General features: G+C 45.9%; 6 protein-coding genes across 6 annotated transcripts, besides 4 other annotated features; 4 read left to right on the top strand and 2 right to left on the bottom strand.

The window, feature by feature from the left end:
* Positions 1-388: 388 nt before the first annotated feature.
* UA08_01137 (hypothetical protein) lies at positions 389-2,014 on the top strand (the record flags this gene model as incomplete). Its single annotated transcript, XM_020261758.1, has 4 exons — positions 389-795; positions 858-1,072; positions 1,131-1,307; positions 1,359-2,014. The coding sequence occupies 4 exons, from the start codon at positions 389-391 to the stop codon at positions 2,012-2,014; spliced, it is 1,455 nt and encodes a 484-aa protein (XP_020122854.1).
* A 1,821-nt stretch (positions 2,015-3,835) lies between these two features.
* Positions 3,836-4,569, top strand: UA08_01136 (hypothetical protein; the record flags this gene model as incomplete). Its single annotated transcript, XM_020261647.1, has 2 exons — positions 3,836-4,044; positions 4,134-4,569. The coding sequence occupies 2 exons, from the start codon at positions 3,836-3,838 to the stop codon at positions 4,567-4,569; spliced, it is 645 nt and encodes a 214-aa protein (XP_020122853.1).
* Positions 4,570-5,396: 827 nt separating this feature from the next.
* Positions 5,397-7,593, bottom strand: UA08_01135 (hypothetical protein; the record flags this gene model as incomplete). Its single annotated transcript, XM_020261536.1, has 6 exons — positions 5,397-6,093; positions 6,147-6,160; positions 6,384-6,511; positions 6,569-6,892; positions 7,198-7,325; positions 7,565-7,593. The coding sequence occupies 6 exons, from the start codon at positions 7,591-7,593 to the stop codon at positions 5,397-5,399; spliced, it is 1,320 nt and encodes a 439-aa protein (XP_020122733.1).
* Positions 7,594-7,921: 328 nt separating this feature from the next.
* Positions 7,922-9,895, bottom strand: UA08_01134 (hypothetical protein; the record flags this gene model as incomplete). The annotated part of the gene is made up of 2 exons (XM_020261425.1): positions 7,922-9,371; positions 9,435-9,895. 2 exons carry the CDS (start codon positions 9,893-9,895, stop codon positions 7,922-7,924), a joined length of 1,911 nt encoding a protein of 636 aa, XP_020122855.1.
* A 277-nt stretch (positions 9,896-10,172) lies between these two features.
* On the top strand, positions 10,173-11,057 carry UA08_01133 (hypothetical protein; the record flags this gene model as incomplete). Its single annotated transcript, XM_020261314.1, has 3 exons — positions 10,173-10,215; positions 10,288-10,389; positions 10,456-11,057. The coding sequence occupies 3 exons, from the start codon at positions 10,173-10,175 to the stop codon at positions 11,055-11,057; spliced, it is 747 nt and encodes a 248-aa protein (XP_020122735.1).
* A 1,338-nt stretch (positions 11,058-12,395) lies between these two features.
* Positions 12,396-12,571: a repeat region (Identified by RepeatMasker using a combination of RepBase library and repeat library created with RepeatScout).
* Positions 12,572-15,503: 2,932 nt separating this feature from the next.
* UA08_01132 (hypothetical protein) lies at positions 15,504-16,928 on the top strand (the record flags this gene model as incomplete). Its single annotated transcript, XM_020261203.1, has 5 exons — positions 15,504-15,644; positions 15,720-15,873; positions 15,916-16,039; positions 16,104-16,319; positions 16,628-16,928. The coding sequence occupies 5 exons, from the start codon at positions 15,504-15,506 to the stop codon at positions 16,926-16,928; spliced, it is 936 nt and encodes a 311-aa protein (XP_020122857.1).
* Positions 16,929-18,010: 1,082 nt separating this feature from the next.
* Positions 18,011-18,180: a repeat region (Identified by RepeatMasker using a combination of RepBase library and repeat library created with RepeatScout).
* Positions 18,151-18,248: a repeat region (Identified by RepeatMasker using a combination of RepBase library and repeat library created with RepeatScout).
* Positions 18,180-18,747: part of a repeat region (Identified by RepeatMasker using a combination of RepBase library and repeat library created with RepeatScout) that runs on past the window's edge.

Below are 18,747 nucleotides of genomic sequence, written 5' to 3'. Positions count from 1 at the left end.
ATAATATATGGCTCTGATAACGACTAGGTCTCGCACACCATCAGGTATAATATTTTTTATTCGATTACCCCAAATATATATATAGCGGAGCAGTAATGGGTATAGCATCATTGTTTAGAGTATTGTGACATGCCCCTCAAGAGAGAAAGATAAGGTTATCTATACGAAAAATGCCACTTGAGCTCGCCATACAGGAGGGGCCTTTCGCCATTGGGCACGTTTCTTTCCTATCTTTGCAGATGGCTTCATTGCGCCGCGGCGTTTCTTTTTTCTTTTTCTTTTTCATTTTCATTTTTTTTTACACTTATTTAAAGCTGTAGACCGTCCTAGTCCCTTTCCTTTTTGCATCGCATCTTCTTCTTCTCACTGCCATCAAAACGCATTCAAAATGGCATCTCTTGGCACAAAGATCGCCGTCTGGCTTTGGGGCGCCGACGTCGACGGTCGCAGGTTGCTCACCAGGCTCGATTTTACGCTCCTGCCGTACTTCTCGCTGATCTGGTTTCTGTTTGGAGTCACTCGCGCGAGTTACTCGTCTGCCTACATTAGCGGCATGCAAGAGGCCCTCCATTTCGAGGGCAAGGACTACAATTACATGAACACCGCCTATCTGGTCGTGTATGCCGTGTGCCAGATGCCGGGGACAAGTCTCTTGACAATCGCACGCCCGAAATATGTCTTTGTTGCGGCAAATGTGACCTGGAGCGTGTTGACGTTGATCACGTACAAGACGAATCGTGCGTGGCAGGTTATTTTATTGAATGCGATTGAAGGAGGCTTTTCTGCTATTGCCTAGTGAGTGTTTCTTTCTTCTTCTCAGTGCTCCTAACGGGAACAAACTAGGCTAAATGTTACAGTGTCGGTGCGCAATTCATTCTTGCATCGTGGTATAAGAATTCCGAGCTGGGCACTCGCGCCGCCGTGTTTTGCGTCTTCGGCCAGTTTGGCAGCATGGCTGGTGGCTGGATCCAGGCTGGGCTCTTGACGACGCTGGCAGGAAAAGACGGCCTTCCGGCTTGGAAATGGATCTTTATCATTGTATCTGTGATGACTATTCCGGTGGCCTTGTTCGGTATGGATATCAACTTTCAACCAAATACATGTCTTCCCTTGCTAATTACTGAAAATAGGATGGATCTTTATTCCCGATCTCCCGGCACATAGAACAGCCTGGTATCTCACAGAAGAGCAGAAAGACCATGCAATCAGAAGACTGGGAGTCGGACGTAGGGAGAAGTGGGATTCAACTGTCTTCAAGCGGGTTCTTTTGAGCTGGCAGTTTTACCTACTGCCGCTCATTTTCATGTGTACGTTTATGCCCTTCCCTGTAGGCTCTAGGTTCTGCTAATCAACAGAAGTGTACTCGCTGTGCGTTCAAATGCTGCAAAACAACGTCATGGCCCTCTGGATGGCCTCCCGGGGCTACACAACCGTCCAGCAGAACAACTACCCAACGGGCATTTACGCGACGGCGATCGTTGGCACGGTTTTCTATGCGGTCATCTCCGACAAGATCAAGTCTCGCTGGGAAGTCTCAATTGCCATTGGCGTGACATTCATCATCGGCTCTGCCATTCTGGTCGGTGTAGACACCGATTCCTCAGATGCCGCCCACTTCTTTGCCTTTTACTTACTCGGTACGACATTTGCGCCTCAAGCTGTCTGGTATTCATGGATGGCGGATGTAACAAGCCATGATCTTCAACTACGCGCGATTACAACGGGATTCATGAATTCCTTTGACTTTGCGTTTGTGACCTGGTGGCCCCTCATCTTTTACCCGGTAACCGATGCCCCGAATTATGAGAAAGGGTACATTGCGAGTTTGGTAACCGGAGCACTGACATTACCTCTGGTTTGGGTCATTACATACTTGCAGAGAAGGGACACGGTAAGAGGCGTTATTGGGAGGATTATCGAGGATGACAGCAGTGATAGCACCCAGGGTGATGGTGTTAGCGGCAAGCCCAATGATGCCGGAGAGGCGGTCAATGTGAGATCGACAGAGGTTTGATGTGTAGTTAGTTGTCAATGAATGCACTGCCATACACGATATAAAGTACAATCCACACTATCGAGTAGCGCGAAGTAACGCTGAACCGTCGACGTAAATATAGTCACGAATTTTGGTACAACACTAACAAAAAAAAGTTGACTCTGAAGGGCAATAATCCGCTCCGTAATACCATTAGTTGCATCGAACCCTCGAGAGCAATGGTTGTCGCCACATGAGACTTGACGTACACATACATACCTTGACCGCGTCTCAAGTGATCTATGGCATAATTCACGCACGCTCCATGAACCCTTATATAATGCGAGAGGTATCCATGCCCCCTCTGGCGACGTCTCCGCGTTCCTGGTTACGCGGACCGCCCTCGTCCTCCCACTTTTGCCTTTCCTCGTTAGTCAACTTCTTCCAAACGCCCTTTTCGCCCCTCAGCTTCCTGCTTATCCAGCGGAAGGGCTTTAACGGATTGTTTGGGGGCCCTTCAATCTCGCCTTTGTGTCCGCCGAAATTGTCATTCACGTACATTTTCTGTTCGACGAAGGCATGCAAGGACGCAAGGCGTTCCTCCGGGGTCATCGGGGGCCGCAAAGGGCGCCTTGTTGCGCGTGCGTAGGATGGCAGACGCGGCTCACTCGAGTCTGGCCGGCGCGTGTACTGTGGCAGCGCCTCGTGTGTTGCCTCGCTTGGGAATGCCGGGGGCTAGGGGCTCCTCGGACGCAGGCGATGCCATTGAGCGAGCGATTGTCAATCTGGTTGCTTCGACGTGAGAACATCGTGGACTGTGTGCAGTTATACATCCAGGGAGGCTGGAGGTGCACGTTGTTAGTGCGGGGAAGGAGGCTCGTTTCTCTGCTCTGCCACACGACATCGTCCACGCGCGCACGTGCGCCAACTTCAGCCGCCACTCCAACGTCTTCTTCACTGCGCTCCGACTCAATCATGAAAGTTTTACGGCACGTGGTCTATTTGCGTGTTATTTCCTAAATCATCCTCCCAGCATTTCAATTCCAATACTCTTACGAAGATCCAGCGATAACGATGTGATCCATTGGCACATGTCCCCGGCACGCGAAGAAACATCCTAGCACGACATGAAGTGCATCCGGTGAGGAATCTCCTAGCGTTTTGATTTCCATAAGATTGTATTCTGATTCATTCGCAATGACTACACATCTACACATCTCTACGTAGTGAAAACAAGATCGGACAAGACGTGCTCCTATTGGCTAATGTATATTGGCAGAAGACACTCTCATTGGCTGGCAGTCACCATATTATAGTGCCACTAATCGAAGATGGGTAGCTCGTTCACATGTCCAATCATCTGAGGCATTAACCCTAACCCTCACTCACCGTTCTCCGACCATCAGAAGTAATTCTTGCGGACACGCGATTCTGGGAATGAAGGATTGTGCGAGACAATAGAGCCGCAGAGTGTGGTAGATAGTAGCACTTAGCAATTCATAGCGGATTTCGGATTTTTTGCTACAACACAGCATGTCTTTCACCAACCCACAAAGTTGAGAAATGTCGTAATATAAAACTGCATTCCTATTCACAATACCTAAGTATTGGACCAAGTGAGCGAGTGCCCTTAAAGCGCAATGTTTGTAATGAACCAAAACTATTCTCTAGCGAACTGTCGATAACGAATGGCATAAGGGCCGGAATAGAGCGATGGTACCATAGGGATACCCCGCGCTTATCAAAGCAGCGCCTTGCGAGAGGGCTGTACCTTGGTAATCTCTCAACACTTGATGCCGAGTCAAACGGACATTATGGTCTTCTCGAAATTTGGTGAAGTCTCGGAGGAATGGTCTTCTTATGTATCCTATCAACCAAGGCTGGACCAAGCCGGATGAATCCCTCGAAGAGATGCATATCAGTGGCACAGCGGTAAGAGCAGAAAGTGATAGTGAAAAATTGAAAGCATCTGGTCTCGAGGGCAAGTTCACTTTCCAGGACCACAAAGTTACGACCCGTGATGGCTCGTCTATCCCCTTGAGAATCTACACCCCAAACACCACTCCTCCGTAGGTAGACTTTCTTCTAGTTACAGTTCCTTCTACGTATACTTTCACGGAGGCGGATTCCTTCACGGATCTGTTGACACCGAACGCAGCTTTTGTGCCTCCATCGCAACAAGCCTGGGAGTTATCGTGGTGCATCCTTGCCCCCGCCTTATTCACGAGGCTAAATATCCAACAGCTCACAATGATGCCTGGGATGCAATCGAGTGGATTCTGGAACACGCCGGTGCGCTCGGTGGAGATCTCAGCAATTTGGTTATCAGTGGCGTCTCTTCCGGGGCTAACCTGGCCGCCTCTGTAACGCAGCAATTCTCTGTATCGGGGAAGGACGCGAACAGCGCGGTCAGACTCAAAGGCCAGATCCTCATGGTCCCATGGCTGGTCCAGCCAGAGGCGTTTCCCTACCACTTGTTCGCCGATGAGAAGAGACTTCGCTTGTCCAATGCCCAGAAGCTCTGCGCCTTTCAACGGCGAGAATGGAATGGCTCTCGGAAAACCTCGAAGCGGAGGATATTAGCGATCCCCTGATCAATCCGCCTTTGGCTGACATTAAGGTGTTATGCAACTTGCCCAAGACGGCTATCATTGTAGCAGGTGGAGACCCTCTTCGGGATGACGGTCTTCTTTATGCCATAGATTGAAGCAAGTTGGATGCGTATATCATCTACATATGTGCAAGATTATGCCAAGCTGACGGAAGTTTAGAGTTGCCACGAAAGTACATGTGTTCACAGGAATGCCACATCATTTTGTAGTATATATTGCTCAGACGCGAATCCTAGAATCAATTCGTTGGGCGTTGGCACATGGTGATGATGAGGACAGTAAGACATAGACCATTGAGCCAGATTTGGGAAAGTTGAAAGGAGACTTCTCTTGTTATGCATTAAGCATGATGTTTTGTTTTTTTTTTTTTTTTTTTTTTTTTTTTTTTTTTTTTTGATCCTAGATAGTTGAGTACTCAAGTTATTCCGCTTTTTTATTCAATACTAGTAGAAGCATTGCTATTAACAGATAGCTATATGTAACTATATATAAATGTTTGTCTCACGTTGGTGTTTATATATACGGAGTCACTTGACTCTGCTCCGCGAGCAAGGCTTGCATATCTCCGCATCGGGGATCATCCTGGCATTCTGAACATTGCTTCGTAATCCAAACATCCAAGTCCTCAACCTCCTTGCCTTGAACACAAACCACTATACCTTTCAGCATTTCACCGGCTTCACCTTGGGTCAAGCCGCTGGCCAGACCGTTATGAAACCTGTGGATCCTCTCGGTTCCTTCAGCAAAAAAAGCAAGTATATCAAAACTGCGGCTTCTCAGTTCTTGTGCAAGCAGTCGATCATTGTCACTCAATTGGTGTTACTGGAGTAGAGAGAAGCGAGGTCCGCCGTCACATAAGATGGGCCAGAGGCTTCAGCTGCAGGAACAGTGCGAGCAAATTGCCAGTGAATGATGCCCGTAGTATTGAACTCGTCGTCGACTAGCAAATGATCGCCATTGTCGTCTACATGTTTGAGGAAGAACTGGCCTGGTATATCGGGATTTATCAACGCATCAATGTTCTGGCGCAAGAATCGGTAGAAAAGGAATGCTTCTAACGGATATTTGTGACAGAGTTGTCCGTCGGCAACCAGATCCATGTGCTGATCTATTATATTGGTGATATAGTCTATAGCTGTGTTAAGCAGGCCATAAGTGTTGAGAGAAACAAAACGGTTACTAGCTATGGCTGAGATATCGATCTGGTCGCCGTCCTTCATCACAAGCGATCCTGCAAGAGGCAAGGGGTGTTTGGAACTCTCGATTAGGATATCAGCAAGTTGTTGAATGACATCTCTTCGCTGTTCCGGTGTTGCCTCGTGTGCGTAGAATGGCTTCCCTGGTAGAGCCTCCATAATGATAAAGCCAACGCCAACGCGGTTCGAAGGGTCAGAGGCAACGCCGCACGCGAACACCTTTGGGGCGGGAATTTTAGTAGGTTCAAGAAACTTGAGTGTAGCATATTCGCTCGCAATCAAATAGTCCACTAATTCAGGTGGAACGTCGCTGAAACCCGTTCGAGCAATTCCCAAACTTCGTCAATGATTGACTTCTCGCACGCATCGTCGTCCGCCTGATTCGGATCATCAGTAAATGAAATATATTCTAATAGTCGAGATACATGTGTAGATATACCTCGTGAAGGGATAAACAAGTATGGTATTGCTTAGACAAGTGCTTCGCGTAGAGATGCTTTTTGCAACTCGCGCAACTCAGCCCACGAACTCCGGGACTTGTGCAATTGGTCACTGAGCAAGTCGAAAATCGGGTGTTCAATGTGACTGGATATTTTTGACCATCTCCTTGTTCTCTGAGTGCTCATCCTGCAGGCGAAGGAGATCCTGTAGCCTTGAGTCGCCGGCCCATTGATAAATTCGAGTTTGGCGCCACACTTCCAAGTCAAGGCCAAGAGGAATGCCAGTTGCTGTAGAGATTATACCTTGAAATAAGGCTTTTGCTTCATCCCAGGACGGATTCATACCCGTACCAAGAACAAAGGAGAACCGGCGCACAAGATCTGGACCGCTGGCAATACGGCCAAGATGCTTATCTCTGCTTTGCACTGCCTCGGCCATAAGGCTGTCATTGGTAGATTGGCCGGCTTTGCCATTGAACATGTCATTTAAGTTAACAGTTAGGAGCGAGGGGCCAAAGGCTTCGAATGTGGGCACAATCCTCGCGTATGTCCAATCTATGATCCCTGTGATATTATATCCATCACCCACAAGTATGTGGTCTCCCTTGTCATCCAGCTTTAGGAAAAAGGGGCCATCATCAAAACTGGCCTCTAGAGAATTCCACCTTCCTGAGTTGGCCAAGTTTTGAAGATACTTGAAGATTAGATACGCGTCCACTAGATAAGGCCGAAAAAAATTGACCATCATAGATCATCTCAAGATATTTCTCTGCGAACGTAGAGGCCCCATCGGGCTGAATGTTCCCGTACGATCGCCTACAATAGCGCCAACAGAGATCTCGCCATTTGATTGAATTGTAAGAGGGCCAATTTGATCAAATGGATGCGTTTGAAGAGTACGCAATATGCCCACCCATTGATCGTAGACCTTCTGGATCTGTTCTCCAGATGGCTCCTGTGTAATAAAGACGTACCAGGAAGCTCGTCAATCAGCATGTAGGCAACACCCACTTCACTAAGAGGGTCATTGCGCAGGCCATATCCATATAGTCGAGGTGCGAGCACGTTGGTCTTTGTTAGCCATCTTAGGGCCGCGCATTCCCTGTTGATGACAGCATTGCTGAATTCACCCGAAAAGGAAGTGTAGTTATATCGAAGAATTCGAGCTAGCCATGTTTCTCTATTCGAAAATCGAATGCACAAGTGGACGTGCATGCCGCCCCTCGAAGGCCCTTCAGTTCATGAATTAGGGCCCCAGTCCAAGCGTCATCGTTAAGAGGGTCTCTCTGCCCCGCAATCAGAAAAGAATTCTCGTCTTTTCTAAAAGATATCCTGACTTACCTGGCAGTTGTGCCACTGCGAGAAAACATGGGGCGCGCAGAAATATTGCATACAACGCTCACATGCCCTAGTGTCGATCGCCGCAGCAGCTGTGCAGTTTGACTCCTGACAATCCTAGAATCGAAATGGCCTAGATGGCATGTTGCCTGTTAAAACATGGAATGGCAAAGCAACATTCACAGCGCAAGGAAGGAGGGCGCGCGAATCGATAGAGACTCTTCTGGATAGTAGTTTTGGCGCTCAGTAGCATCATTTTATCTTAGCTAGCTCAGACACTTTGCAATTCGGCTTTGCACCCTATTTGTTTGGAGAGGATGAGTCTAGAAGATATTCAATTCAACAAATTATCCAAGGTATTTACAGGCCATTCGCGGTGTCACCAGTATTGAAAATAAGATCAATCCTTTTCTGGCGGTCCCAGACACGCTGTCCATCACTCCTTCTCTTAAAGTAGAGAACGCGGTGCATGGGAATGAACTCTTCGTCCGTCTGCTCCGACTTCCAGAGGCTGACTGGCACTTCTTTCTCGCCAATAAAACGGTCCAGATAGCCAACCACATAATCGGCAGCGTCAAATGACGGATCCCATCGAAGACGGCTAATAACATCTTCTGCAGGGCGCAGTTTTGGTTTAGCAGCAACATTTGCCGAATGCACGGGCTGATCAATTTGTTGAGATTTATTAGAATCCTGAACTGTACCACCACCTTCAATGGAACCATTGTCGATGTCGTGTTCGAAACCATCGTCCAAGTCCAAGTCTTCGCCGTGGCTAACTACTGTGTTTGTCCAATCCGAGTCACATAGACGCACATCTTTAAGTTCTGACTGCTTAACAAAAGCAACATCTGCCCACAAGACATGTTTATCAAAATATGCCTCGTTAGAGCGGATCTGCTCTGCGAAACTTTCGAGCAAGGCAAGGAGTGAAACATGTGCAGAGTGCCGATCTGAATCATCGGAGAAGGGTTGATTGGAAATGTTATCATTCTTTGCTAGACCAATTAAAAAGCAACCTCGGTACTCGACCTGCTTTTCAATCTGTCCTTCCTCGCTCTCTGTAAATAGACCTGGCCAGATTCGTGCGTGAATGCCAGGGAACCTCCGATTGATATCACCAAGTAGGTATACACAGCGGGTTTCCAACCATCCGACTAGCTTGAGCCATTTAATCTGTGCTCCTCCCCAATAATTGGCATCCAATTTAATATAATTGATGTAGGAGTTGAGAAAATCGACGTAACCCGTGGGTTTAGCATCTGTGTCTATACCACCCACCCAGGTGGCCCCTAGTCTAGAAATGAGCTGTTCGGCTCGTTTGAACTCCTCCCTAAGCGTCTTCACGGAGGGCACTGTTGCTGTTTGAGCAACATTAACTTTTGGTGGGTGAATGCTCAAAATAACCAACGGTTCTCTGTATGATCTATGATAACTGGGCGTCGTGTCTGCGTAATATGTAGGATCGTATATCATTTCCTTTTGCCAATCAAAGTTTGCATAGTGTTTGAAATACGCTTGAAGTATCTCTGAAGCAGAGGTTGCATAGCCTTCGTGGAAAGATGTCTTGCAGACGCGAGCGAGAAGTAGGGTAATATGCATGTCGCCCAGATAGCCAAACTTCGATGAGTAGATACCGCGGTCCTTTGCCCATGTCTTGATTGCACGATACGCCAGGCGGAAACTAGCAAGGTGAGTAATAGTGTGCTGCAAATAGTGGAGATCTCGAACAGCATTGAGCTTGAGCAAGGACTGCATAGGTACGTCAAAAGCCGGATGTGAGGAGGGCAATTCTAATGCCTGAGGCCAACTGCGTAATGAGCGTGTTAGTCTACCAGTTCGTTTCAGAGAAATATGTAGATGATTCACTCACCACTCTGTCACTTTCGTTGCGGCACAGTATTGCAGGTTAAAGCAAACACCCCCAGCTTGCAACCCTAACATTGTGCCAGAAGCGTCGTTGGTCTTTCTGAAGATTTTTACTTCCTGGCTCTCTGGAAAATGAATCTTCTGTGCCATCAGAGCAAAAAAGACCGTAGGACTGATTGTGCCGATAGCAAGGCAATCCATGTCGGACGAACAATCCCATACGGTCAGCCCATGAGATCCGACAGGCACCACGACGAAGGAAAGATTTAGTCTCGTGGCGACGTCGTTGTTCATGACTTGCCGTTCAACTGTGCTCTTGATCAACTCAAACATTCGCTGGCGATGAGCGATCTCGTCCTCTGATGGGAACATATTGTGATGACGGAGTAGAGCCTCCAACTGGCCGTCGCTGCTGATTGTCCGGGGTACTCCAGATAACCCCGGTTCTGCAGAATCTAAAGCCATGGCAGAGCTACGTGTGCTCAATGAACCGAATAAAGAGAGGAAGTGATGTATGAATGCGAGTAAAAACGCGGCAGGTAGAAAGGGCGCGGCTCCCGGATGGTTACTTAGGAGGGGTATTTTGACTATTTTAACTACCTAGACCAAACAGAGTCGCTCTCCATGTTGTCCGCTGGAAAGGGATATTTATATAGAAAAGTGAGTTATCGCACTCTTGTGGCAGAAACATTGTTCGCGTCAAAATTGCAGAGTGGGCGACGAAGGGTCACGATGAGTCAACATGAGCACCAGCCAATCAGAGCGCGTTGTTGCAGGCAACAACTGTGAGCAAAGACCAACTTGGATGTTTTTGTTTCACAATCCAGTCAAATAATGGACAGCTAGTTGATTACAAGGTGTAAGCACAGCAGCACCTCAAAGCACCATCATGAAGAAAATGGGCGGTGCCGACGATGCCGACGACGTCGTCTTCTTCTGGAAGATCGACCAGGCCTTTTGTGAGTTCAGCGTGGTACAAGTCGGGATTCGAGTGCGATGAACACCGGTTCTCAACTGCGGAGCAGTACATGATGTACAGAAAGGCCATCATATTCAACGACATCGAGAGTGCAGAGAAGATACTTGCTACGCCCCGTGCAAGTCCTGCCCAGCACAAGAGGATGGGCAGAAAGGTTTCGAATTTTGGAGCCGCAGCAGCAAACATATGGTCGTGAACGGTAACTTTTACAAGTTTGTGAACAATCCCAAGCTGATGCAGATGCTCATGAGTACGGGGAACAAAGTGATCGCAGAGGCTAGCTCCCTCGACAACATCTGGGGAATCGGCTTTGACGCCAATAACGCGATTATGCACAAAACACATTGGGGCGAGAAGAGGCTGAGCAAATGTCTGACGGAGGTTAGGGATATGATTAGAGACATGCTTAGCCAGATATCCAATCATCACCCCGAAGACGGTTATAGACACAACCACGAGAGTTTTCTGCTACTCCTGCATTTCCACGGCATGGATCAAACCAAAGGAAGTAGAAAGAAACAACCTCAAGATGAGGAAAATGATTACCACCTCTGGGAGCTGCATGAAGAAGGAGGGCCGGCATTTGGGCGCATTGCAAAAGCTTTGGAGTTCATTAATCACTGCGTTCATGTGGAAATTGATAGTTAGAAATTGTCTTTCTTCGAATTGAATCCAGAAGCACATGGCATAGATAATCAGGGAAGAGACGTACAGGCAGAATCATCAGTATGATAGTTCGCACAATTCGCCTCTAAGAGATCTAGATTTGAGCGTTCACAGAAACATATGTAGCTCGCAGAGTGGAAAGTGACAATCGCTCCAACAACGCCTCGGATACAGGGTTGCTAGTTAATAAAAGAATACTATGTATAATGACCACATACCACGTTTTCTGGCATATCGCGAGGAGTGACAGCAGCCAGATCGAGGTCAAGGCCATTCCAAGGTGCCGGTCAATGCCTCGAGTTTTGAGCGAAAAAGTCTGGCGTACAGAACCTTGGAAGTTGATTGTCAAAATACTTGGTGGACTATATATCTAAGAAAACAAACTATTGCACTTATCATACGTTCTCCAGCCATCTTAGAACCATGCTATGTTGGCCATCGGATTTACATATTATGACCACGTAAAAGTATCCGACGCATAAATTCCAAGGTTGAGGCCACTTGCAAGTATATCGGGGAAGGAAAAAAAAAAGAAAAAAGAAACCCAGAAACCCAGAAACAGAAGTACTACTAACTAAGTCTCACAATGCCGGACATTGCAAGCTTTATAGCCTCGGGTCAATCACATTAATATAATAGCGTGCATTTTGCAAAGTCGCATTGCCCTCCAAGGTTACTTCATTCTTGTCATTCTTGAACTGTACGGTAAGCGTCCCGTTTAACATCAGCGTGGCTCGCCCGGCTTTCAGTCTCAAGCGGCCCAAGGACCAAGGTCCTTTCGTATATGGGTAAGGAACCTCGGGCACGTATTTGTCGAGACCGTACAATCCACTTGCATCCCCCAATATTGTGGATTGAAGTTGCAGGGAATATACTTTCACGTAGGGAACCAACCAGCTTATATCGACATCGTTGGGGCACTCGAAGTACCATGCTATGGGGAATTTTGGGTCATATTGGCCTTGGTACGTCTCCCGCCCTATCATGATGTCGACATCGTTGTCACCGGCCTCAACCATCAGCGGGTGCCTTGAATCCTGCCCAAAGCCAGGGCTACTCTTTTCAGCCCCGTTGGGCCTGCGGAAAATCAAGTAAAAATAATACCCAGTTTTGGCGCTCGTGCTCGTGCTCGTGGAAGTAGCCGTGGACATAGGGGAACCACGAGCCACGGGTGTAGTAGGGGGAACTTTCTTAGTCTTAGAAGGACCCATCGTCGTGAAGGGTTCAAAAAGAACGTTAGTGCCAATGGTATATGATGTTGAGTATAGAAAATATAACTGTCCCGAAGCAGATTGGAGTAATGTTGGATTAGTGAGAAGTGTGATGTCTAGAGAAATCTTTCTACTAACATCTGCTGCTATTTAACCTGTCACCTAGGTTTCCATCTACCTGAGACTGATCCCATACACTTGTCTTAGAAACATGCCAAAGGCCTTTATCCTCATATAATGATTTCTGACGCATCTCTCATGTTTCCCGGTTCCCAAAGGATGCGGGCTTTGTTCAAACAGGATGAATTCTACAAAGCTACTCGTATTTGAAACCTACAGAATTATAACATCTCATGTGATCCAAGTCAGGGATTCTTTGAAATTAAATTGCATTGTTGGAGTAGCGAATTCCATTTAGATGGTTCTGCTAAGTCTCTTGGAGTTTGTTTATCTGCTGCAAATTCTATAGCTACGATACACAAAGGCCGTGGGGAGATTGTTGATACTTTTTCTAAATTGTGCGAGAGTTCACAACCTCTAAAACACTACGGTTTTAATGTGAATGAAAGAGAAAGAGAAAGATCGAATTACTGACAGGAAAAGCTTCAATAGGGTGAAATTCAGGGGCTTTTTTTTTTGTTGCGGGCGATATGTAAGAATGTAAGAATGAAGGGCATGCATGCTCATTGGCCATTCTTTAATGGTGGCTTTCACACTGTTTAGATCAATTGCCTTCTTCGCAGGCTTGATGGCTCTACTGCACTGTACGGAATGATCCTCTGTGGACAGATTGGAGGCATTCGCATAGTGGCCGGCACGGAACTATTCTATGTAATATTTGGCTGTACATATACATACTCATCTGTGCAAAGCTTAAATTTAACTTTCTCTTAGCGGATGGGGGATTTTTCCAAGCTCTCTCGCTTCCCGCGGACCCGTTGAACGACCGACCGACGACTCGCTTTGTGATGCTCGTTTTCGACACTGATACGTAGATACTCCTACTTTTTTTGAGATAGTGGTTTCGACAACTTGCAGGGCAGCCAGACGATGGGTGGTGCCACGGAAGTCTGGTCAGCCTCGGCCTAGGACTTGGATCAAACTGTTTGTTAGCATGCAAGGATAATAAAAATCCGCAACGGCCATCAAATGACTTTTTCTGGGTGCATACCCACAACGAAGCCCACCGAGCCAAGCACGCATTCATCAAGTCGAGGCATCATAGACTCCGGAAAGGGAAGCGGTTGCAGGCGCTGAAAAGCTCCATCCAGCGTTTTCCCACAAGTCCAGACTCGAGAAAACAAGAGCTTTCTGCGTCGCTACAGCCAGTGTATCTGGATCCATTCTCCTCTCTGTCAACGCGGATGAACCGTGATATGAGGTTCTATTTTCACTATTGTAGGTCTCAGATACAGTACTGCGCGACGGATGCATGAGCCTATGCTAACTGCATGCTTAGATAAATCGCAGTTCTCGCAGTCATGCTCTCCATTTGCGTCCGCTGAGATGACTGTATGGTGGTGACACAATGCATTTAATCAGCCTGCACTAGTGCATATTCTATTATCGACCAGTGCCCTGCATCTGGCAAGCCTCAAAGCCAAAGATGAGACACAGGCACACGATGCGGCCCGACACAGCCTCCAGTTTCGCAACAATGCTATGCAATTTTTCCATCGCATTCTTCTTCATACCTCACAGGATAGACTTGAGATGGCATTGTTGATTATGAGTAACCTTCTATGCGCTGAGGTTAGGCGTTACTCTCTTTTAGCTCCTTTCTTCTCCCCATTAATGCAGAATGTGATATGACTTTGCTAACCTGCAAATGAAAAGGGTGCTGATGCCAACTCGACGGCTGTAGAGACGCACACTGTAGGCCTCAAAAATGTAATTCATTTGTTGGGAGGCTGGAACGAAGTTAGCCATTACAGCATTTCGGCGATGTATTGGTAAGATCAATCCACCCGCTGTGCAACCAGATATCCGCTGATGTCGTGGTTTCGCTTTTTCCTGCCACCTAAACAGTGGCGATTATATGAGAAGTTTGCCAAAGGGCTTGCCCCCAACATTTCCGATGCACCCTAAATGGAAAGACGCCGTACTTGAACAATCAAAATACTACAACACACATCGCAACTGCTGCAGCCCCGGACTGTTTGGAGCGCGGTTATTCACTTCTGCATGGAGTGGGGTTCTCCAGCCTGCGCTCACGACTTTGCTAGTTTCATTCCAGCAGATTGCCTTTCGCTATGAACAAACTTTGATCAAGACTGAAGCTACGCCTAAGATTGAAAGTGACTTGCTGCTCCTTTGGGCGCATGAACTGTTATCTCTGCGGTGTGAGGACGATACATCAGCAGCCGTAAATCTGGAAATCCCCATACGTCTTGCAGTTTTACTTTACTCTGCTATTCGCATTTGGAATTTCCAGGGCATAGCATCTGTGAACGCCCTGGTCGACACACTACAAACCAATCTCAACCAGAACCACCACACTCTTCCGTTTCTCCGGACAACAGCGCCCGATCTGCTGTTGTGGATTCTCTTCCTGGGCGGCCTAGCCTCTCGTGGCCTACCAAGCCACTAGTGGTTTACAAGTCACTTTGCCCTCATAGCAGCGGATCTAACGATACACGACTGGGATGGGCTAGTGGGAATGTTGGAGGGATTCTGTTTTGCTGATCGCGCCACTGACACGGCGGCTAGGGATTTTTGGAAGAAAGCGCGGCGGTTAGTCCGGCTTTGGAAGTCAAACCCTTACTAATACTCTGGCTTACTCTAATAGTGGGCTATCACTTTATCAATTCCGTAGCGGAGGTTGTGATACTCTGTATATAGATGGTAAGTTTTTGATTGACCAATCGGAGCCCAACAAGGCGATCTCGCGCACGCGTACGACTGCGCTAAACTAAATTAGGCAAACGTACTCCGTGCTTTGATTGGCTGATCGGTGGGCCTATATTGTTTATTTTTCAGCCTCATGTGGAGAAAGAAGAAGCAGGCGCAAAAAGAGGGCCTATGTCGTCGGAAAACCTTGTCAGAGATGTCTTTCAGCTCAATGACAAGGTTTTGCCGAGCGAATGGGACTTGCACAATGGCTTGGCTACTTAAGTATAAATATAGGGCGTAGGGTACCTGCCAGAAGAGTCAAGATAATCCAAGATAATCCAACAACTTCTCTGCTCACTTCTAATGCACTACTCCAGTATAAAAAATGGAAAAAATTGTCAAAGCGGTCCATACCTTAGGCGAGCAGGCCGATGATTTGCAGCGGAAGAAGATATTGATTGCCCTTCGTGACCTATCTACATATATTGAAACTCCACAGGATACCATGCCAAGGATTTCGCATGCAGTAAGTTAAGAATTGGATTTGCCTGAATGACACGGATTTACTGTGGAGTAACTTTGCTCACTGAAGACTTTCCAGCATCTCGAACCGATTCTGATCCGTATAGGACACAAGTTGCGGATTTTCCAACTTGTCACCGAGGCCAAGCAACCTCTAACCGTGGACGAACTAGCGCAAAAAACAGACACAAACCCAAGCCTTCTGAGTGCGACTAATTTCCACTTTACCAAAAGTAGTTGCGATTGATATATGCTGATTGATGTACTCGCTTAAGGCCGCATTCTGAGATACTTGGCGTCAGTGGGAGCACTGAAAGAAACAGCCAAGGAGACATATAGTGCAAGCAAAATAACCCTTAGTTTGAATGAACCAGGATTCGAAAGCGCCATTTACCACAAGTAAGGAGCTATTTTTCGTCCTCTTCCACGAATAAATTGGCCTAAACTAAACTCTCTGTCCCAGTGTGGAAACAATTGCTCCCGGCTTTTGGGCCTTTTCCGAGTATTTGGAAGAGAACAAATACCAAGAGATTTGTGATCCGACCAATACTCCTTTCCAGAAAGCATGGAAGCTTGGTGGTCAAAATCCTTTTGCCTGGCTTCATCCCAGCAAGAAAAGTTCACCCACTTCAATCGCTTCATGGAGGCCCAACACAAAGGCATGCGCCAGTGGTTGGACGTGTATCCGATTGAAGAGAGGATCCGTGACTTAAGTGCGGATCAAGCTGTCTTTGTTGATGTGGCCGGCGGTATTTGACATCAAGCCGTTGCACTGCGAAAACAATTGCCATCGACTATTAAGAACCGAGTTATCGTGCAGGACTTTGATACAGTCCTGAAACAAGCTATTCCGTGCGACGGTGTTGAGATGCTGGCTTATAACTTTTTCGAGCCACAGCCCATCAAAGGTAATCCTCCGAAGACTTCACATCAACACAACAACGTATATATATACATAAATGATGGGCCTACGCTAACGCGATACAGAGGCACGAATCTACTACTTTCGCAACATCATGCACACGATTACCCGGATGAAAAGGCAATGGAAATCCTTCAAAATACCACATCTGCCATGGGGCCGGACTCTGTTATCTTGATTGACGACATGGTCATTCCCAACATGGGCGCTCATTGGCACGCCACTCAGGTGGATATGGTCATGATGGTGTCACTGGCCTCTCGTGAACGCACCGTCGATCAGTGGAATGCCCTGGTTGCCAAGGCTGGTCTCCAAATCAAACGCCTGTTTTACGTACACGGACAGTCTGGGCGACAGTATACTTGAGTGTATTCCTCTGATGAGATAGATGTAGCAGATAGAGACATGTCCAGACTATGAAATATTACTCCGTGTTAGAATGTTAACTGAAAACTTCAAAATCAGATAAAGCAATGAGATTTTGTTGAGTCACCGATCCGCCATATTTTTCGAAAACATTCATTGTTACTGTAGATGTATATCTATCCCAGCTTCAGCCCTTTAATTCTCCGAGGAGAACAATAGATTACTGGGTCATAGACGCGTGATGAAAATAGTACTCCGTTCATTCAATTAGGGCACCGTTGCTGTCGGACTACACTGCTCGGGCATTTCCAAAAAACCATCAAGGCAGGACAGAGGTTCTGCGTTTGGATCGGTTGTATATGTTTTACCCCTTTCACAATGATTGTGTAAGCGACATTAGCACAGTCGTGTTTAAACATAATCATGTGGTTATATACAGAGATACTACCTAGGTAGGCGTTGCGTTTTCTTCTCCTTGAAAGAATGATCTTCAAGGTTTATTGTAGTATATACATTCAAAGACGCCTTATCCTAGCATGGCACATTTAGATCCTCCTGAGTAAAGCTTCTTAACAAACGAAGCCAGTGGTTAGAATGCTGTGTGCCTCCTGGGCATAAGTACAGCCGTTGTTGACGTTGGAGTCAGAGTAGCCAGCATCCCACATCATAACACCTGCAAACGTAGAGTTGCCCTCTGTTTCATCAACAACAGTCGCAAGCTCGTCTGGAGTGATGTAATAGACAGCTCCGCCGCTGTTACCGTTGGCAGCAAGTGTTGATGCAGGCACGCCAACGAAAAGTTTGGCATCAGCAGAAGGAGTATCAGCAATGTAAGACACCCAGTCGGCGTAATTGAAAGGCGCACCGCCGTTGTAACCAAGTGAACAAGGATCCTCCTTGTAGGCCTTGTTGTTGTAAATCCAAAGCTAGTCAATAGTAGAATTGCCAATAATCTCGCCCATATTGGGCTCCGGGATAGGGCACTGAGGTGCGCCAGTAATGTAATATGTGTTGTCAGAGTCAGATTCGAAATTAGATCTGAGCGTGGATATCAAGTATTGGTAGTACTGGTTGCCTTCGTTTATTATATTATTATTATAGCCTTATCATTAAATATAATACTATAATTTCTAATAATACATTTATATATTAAAAATCTATTTAACTTTTTATTTATTATAATTATTAATCTTAACTAGTAATAAAAGATCCTTAATCTATCTTAGTAATAATTCTATTAAAGATATCTTTTGTGATGATGCAATGCCAAATCTATTTGGTCGCTAAACACGAAGAGACTAAACTGGAGAGAAGAAGAAGAGGAAAGAACAATTATTAGCCCCTTTCTTTCTACTTATACTTTCTTCTATTCTAGATATCTATAAATTATCTCTATTGTGTGCTAGTGTCTAGTAATTTAGATTTCTAGAAGATTCTAATAATATAGAATACTAGCTAGTAAAGACTATTTATCTCTCTTAATATTATATAAATTCTCTAGCAATCTATAGTATGAATTAAAATATAAGATAATCTTTATAAAGTATATCTAGCCTTACATTTTCTCTGTATATAATTTATCTATAGAAGATAGTTTATAAATACTTCTATAATAACTATATATTATTAAGCTAAATTATATTAAGCTATTATATCACCCTTTATTCTAAGTAATATTTATTTTAAATATTAAGTTAATAATAGTATATTATTCTTATTATAGTCAAATAAGAATTTATTCTTCTTAGCTATATATAACTAATTCTTTAAATATAATAATAGTCTAGATTTTTCTAAGTAAGAATTATAGAATATTTTT

This window comes from Talaromyces atroroseus, assembly GCF_001907595.1.
Source record: "Talaromyces atroroseus strain IBT 11181 chromosome Unknown scaffold_1, whole genome shotgun sequence".
Classification (NCBI taxonomy): domain Eukaryota; kingdom Fungi; phylum Ascomycota; class Eurotiomycetes; order Eurotiales; family Trichocomaceae; genus Talaromyces; species Talaromyces atroroseus.
This window is presented reverse-complemented; position numbering and strand designations above follow the sequence as displayed.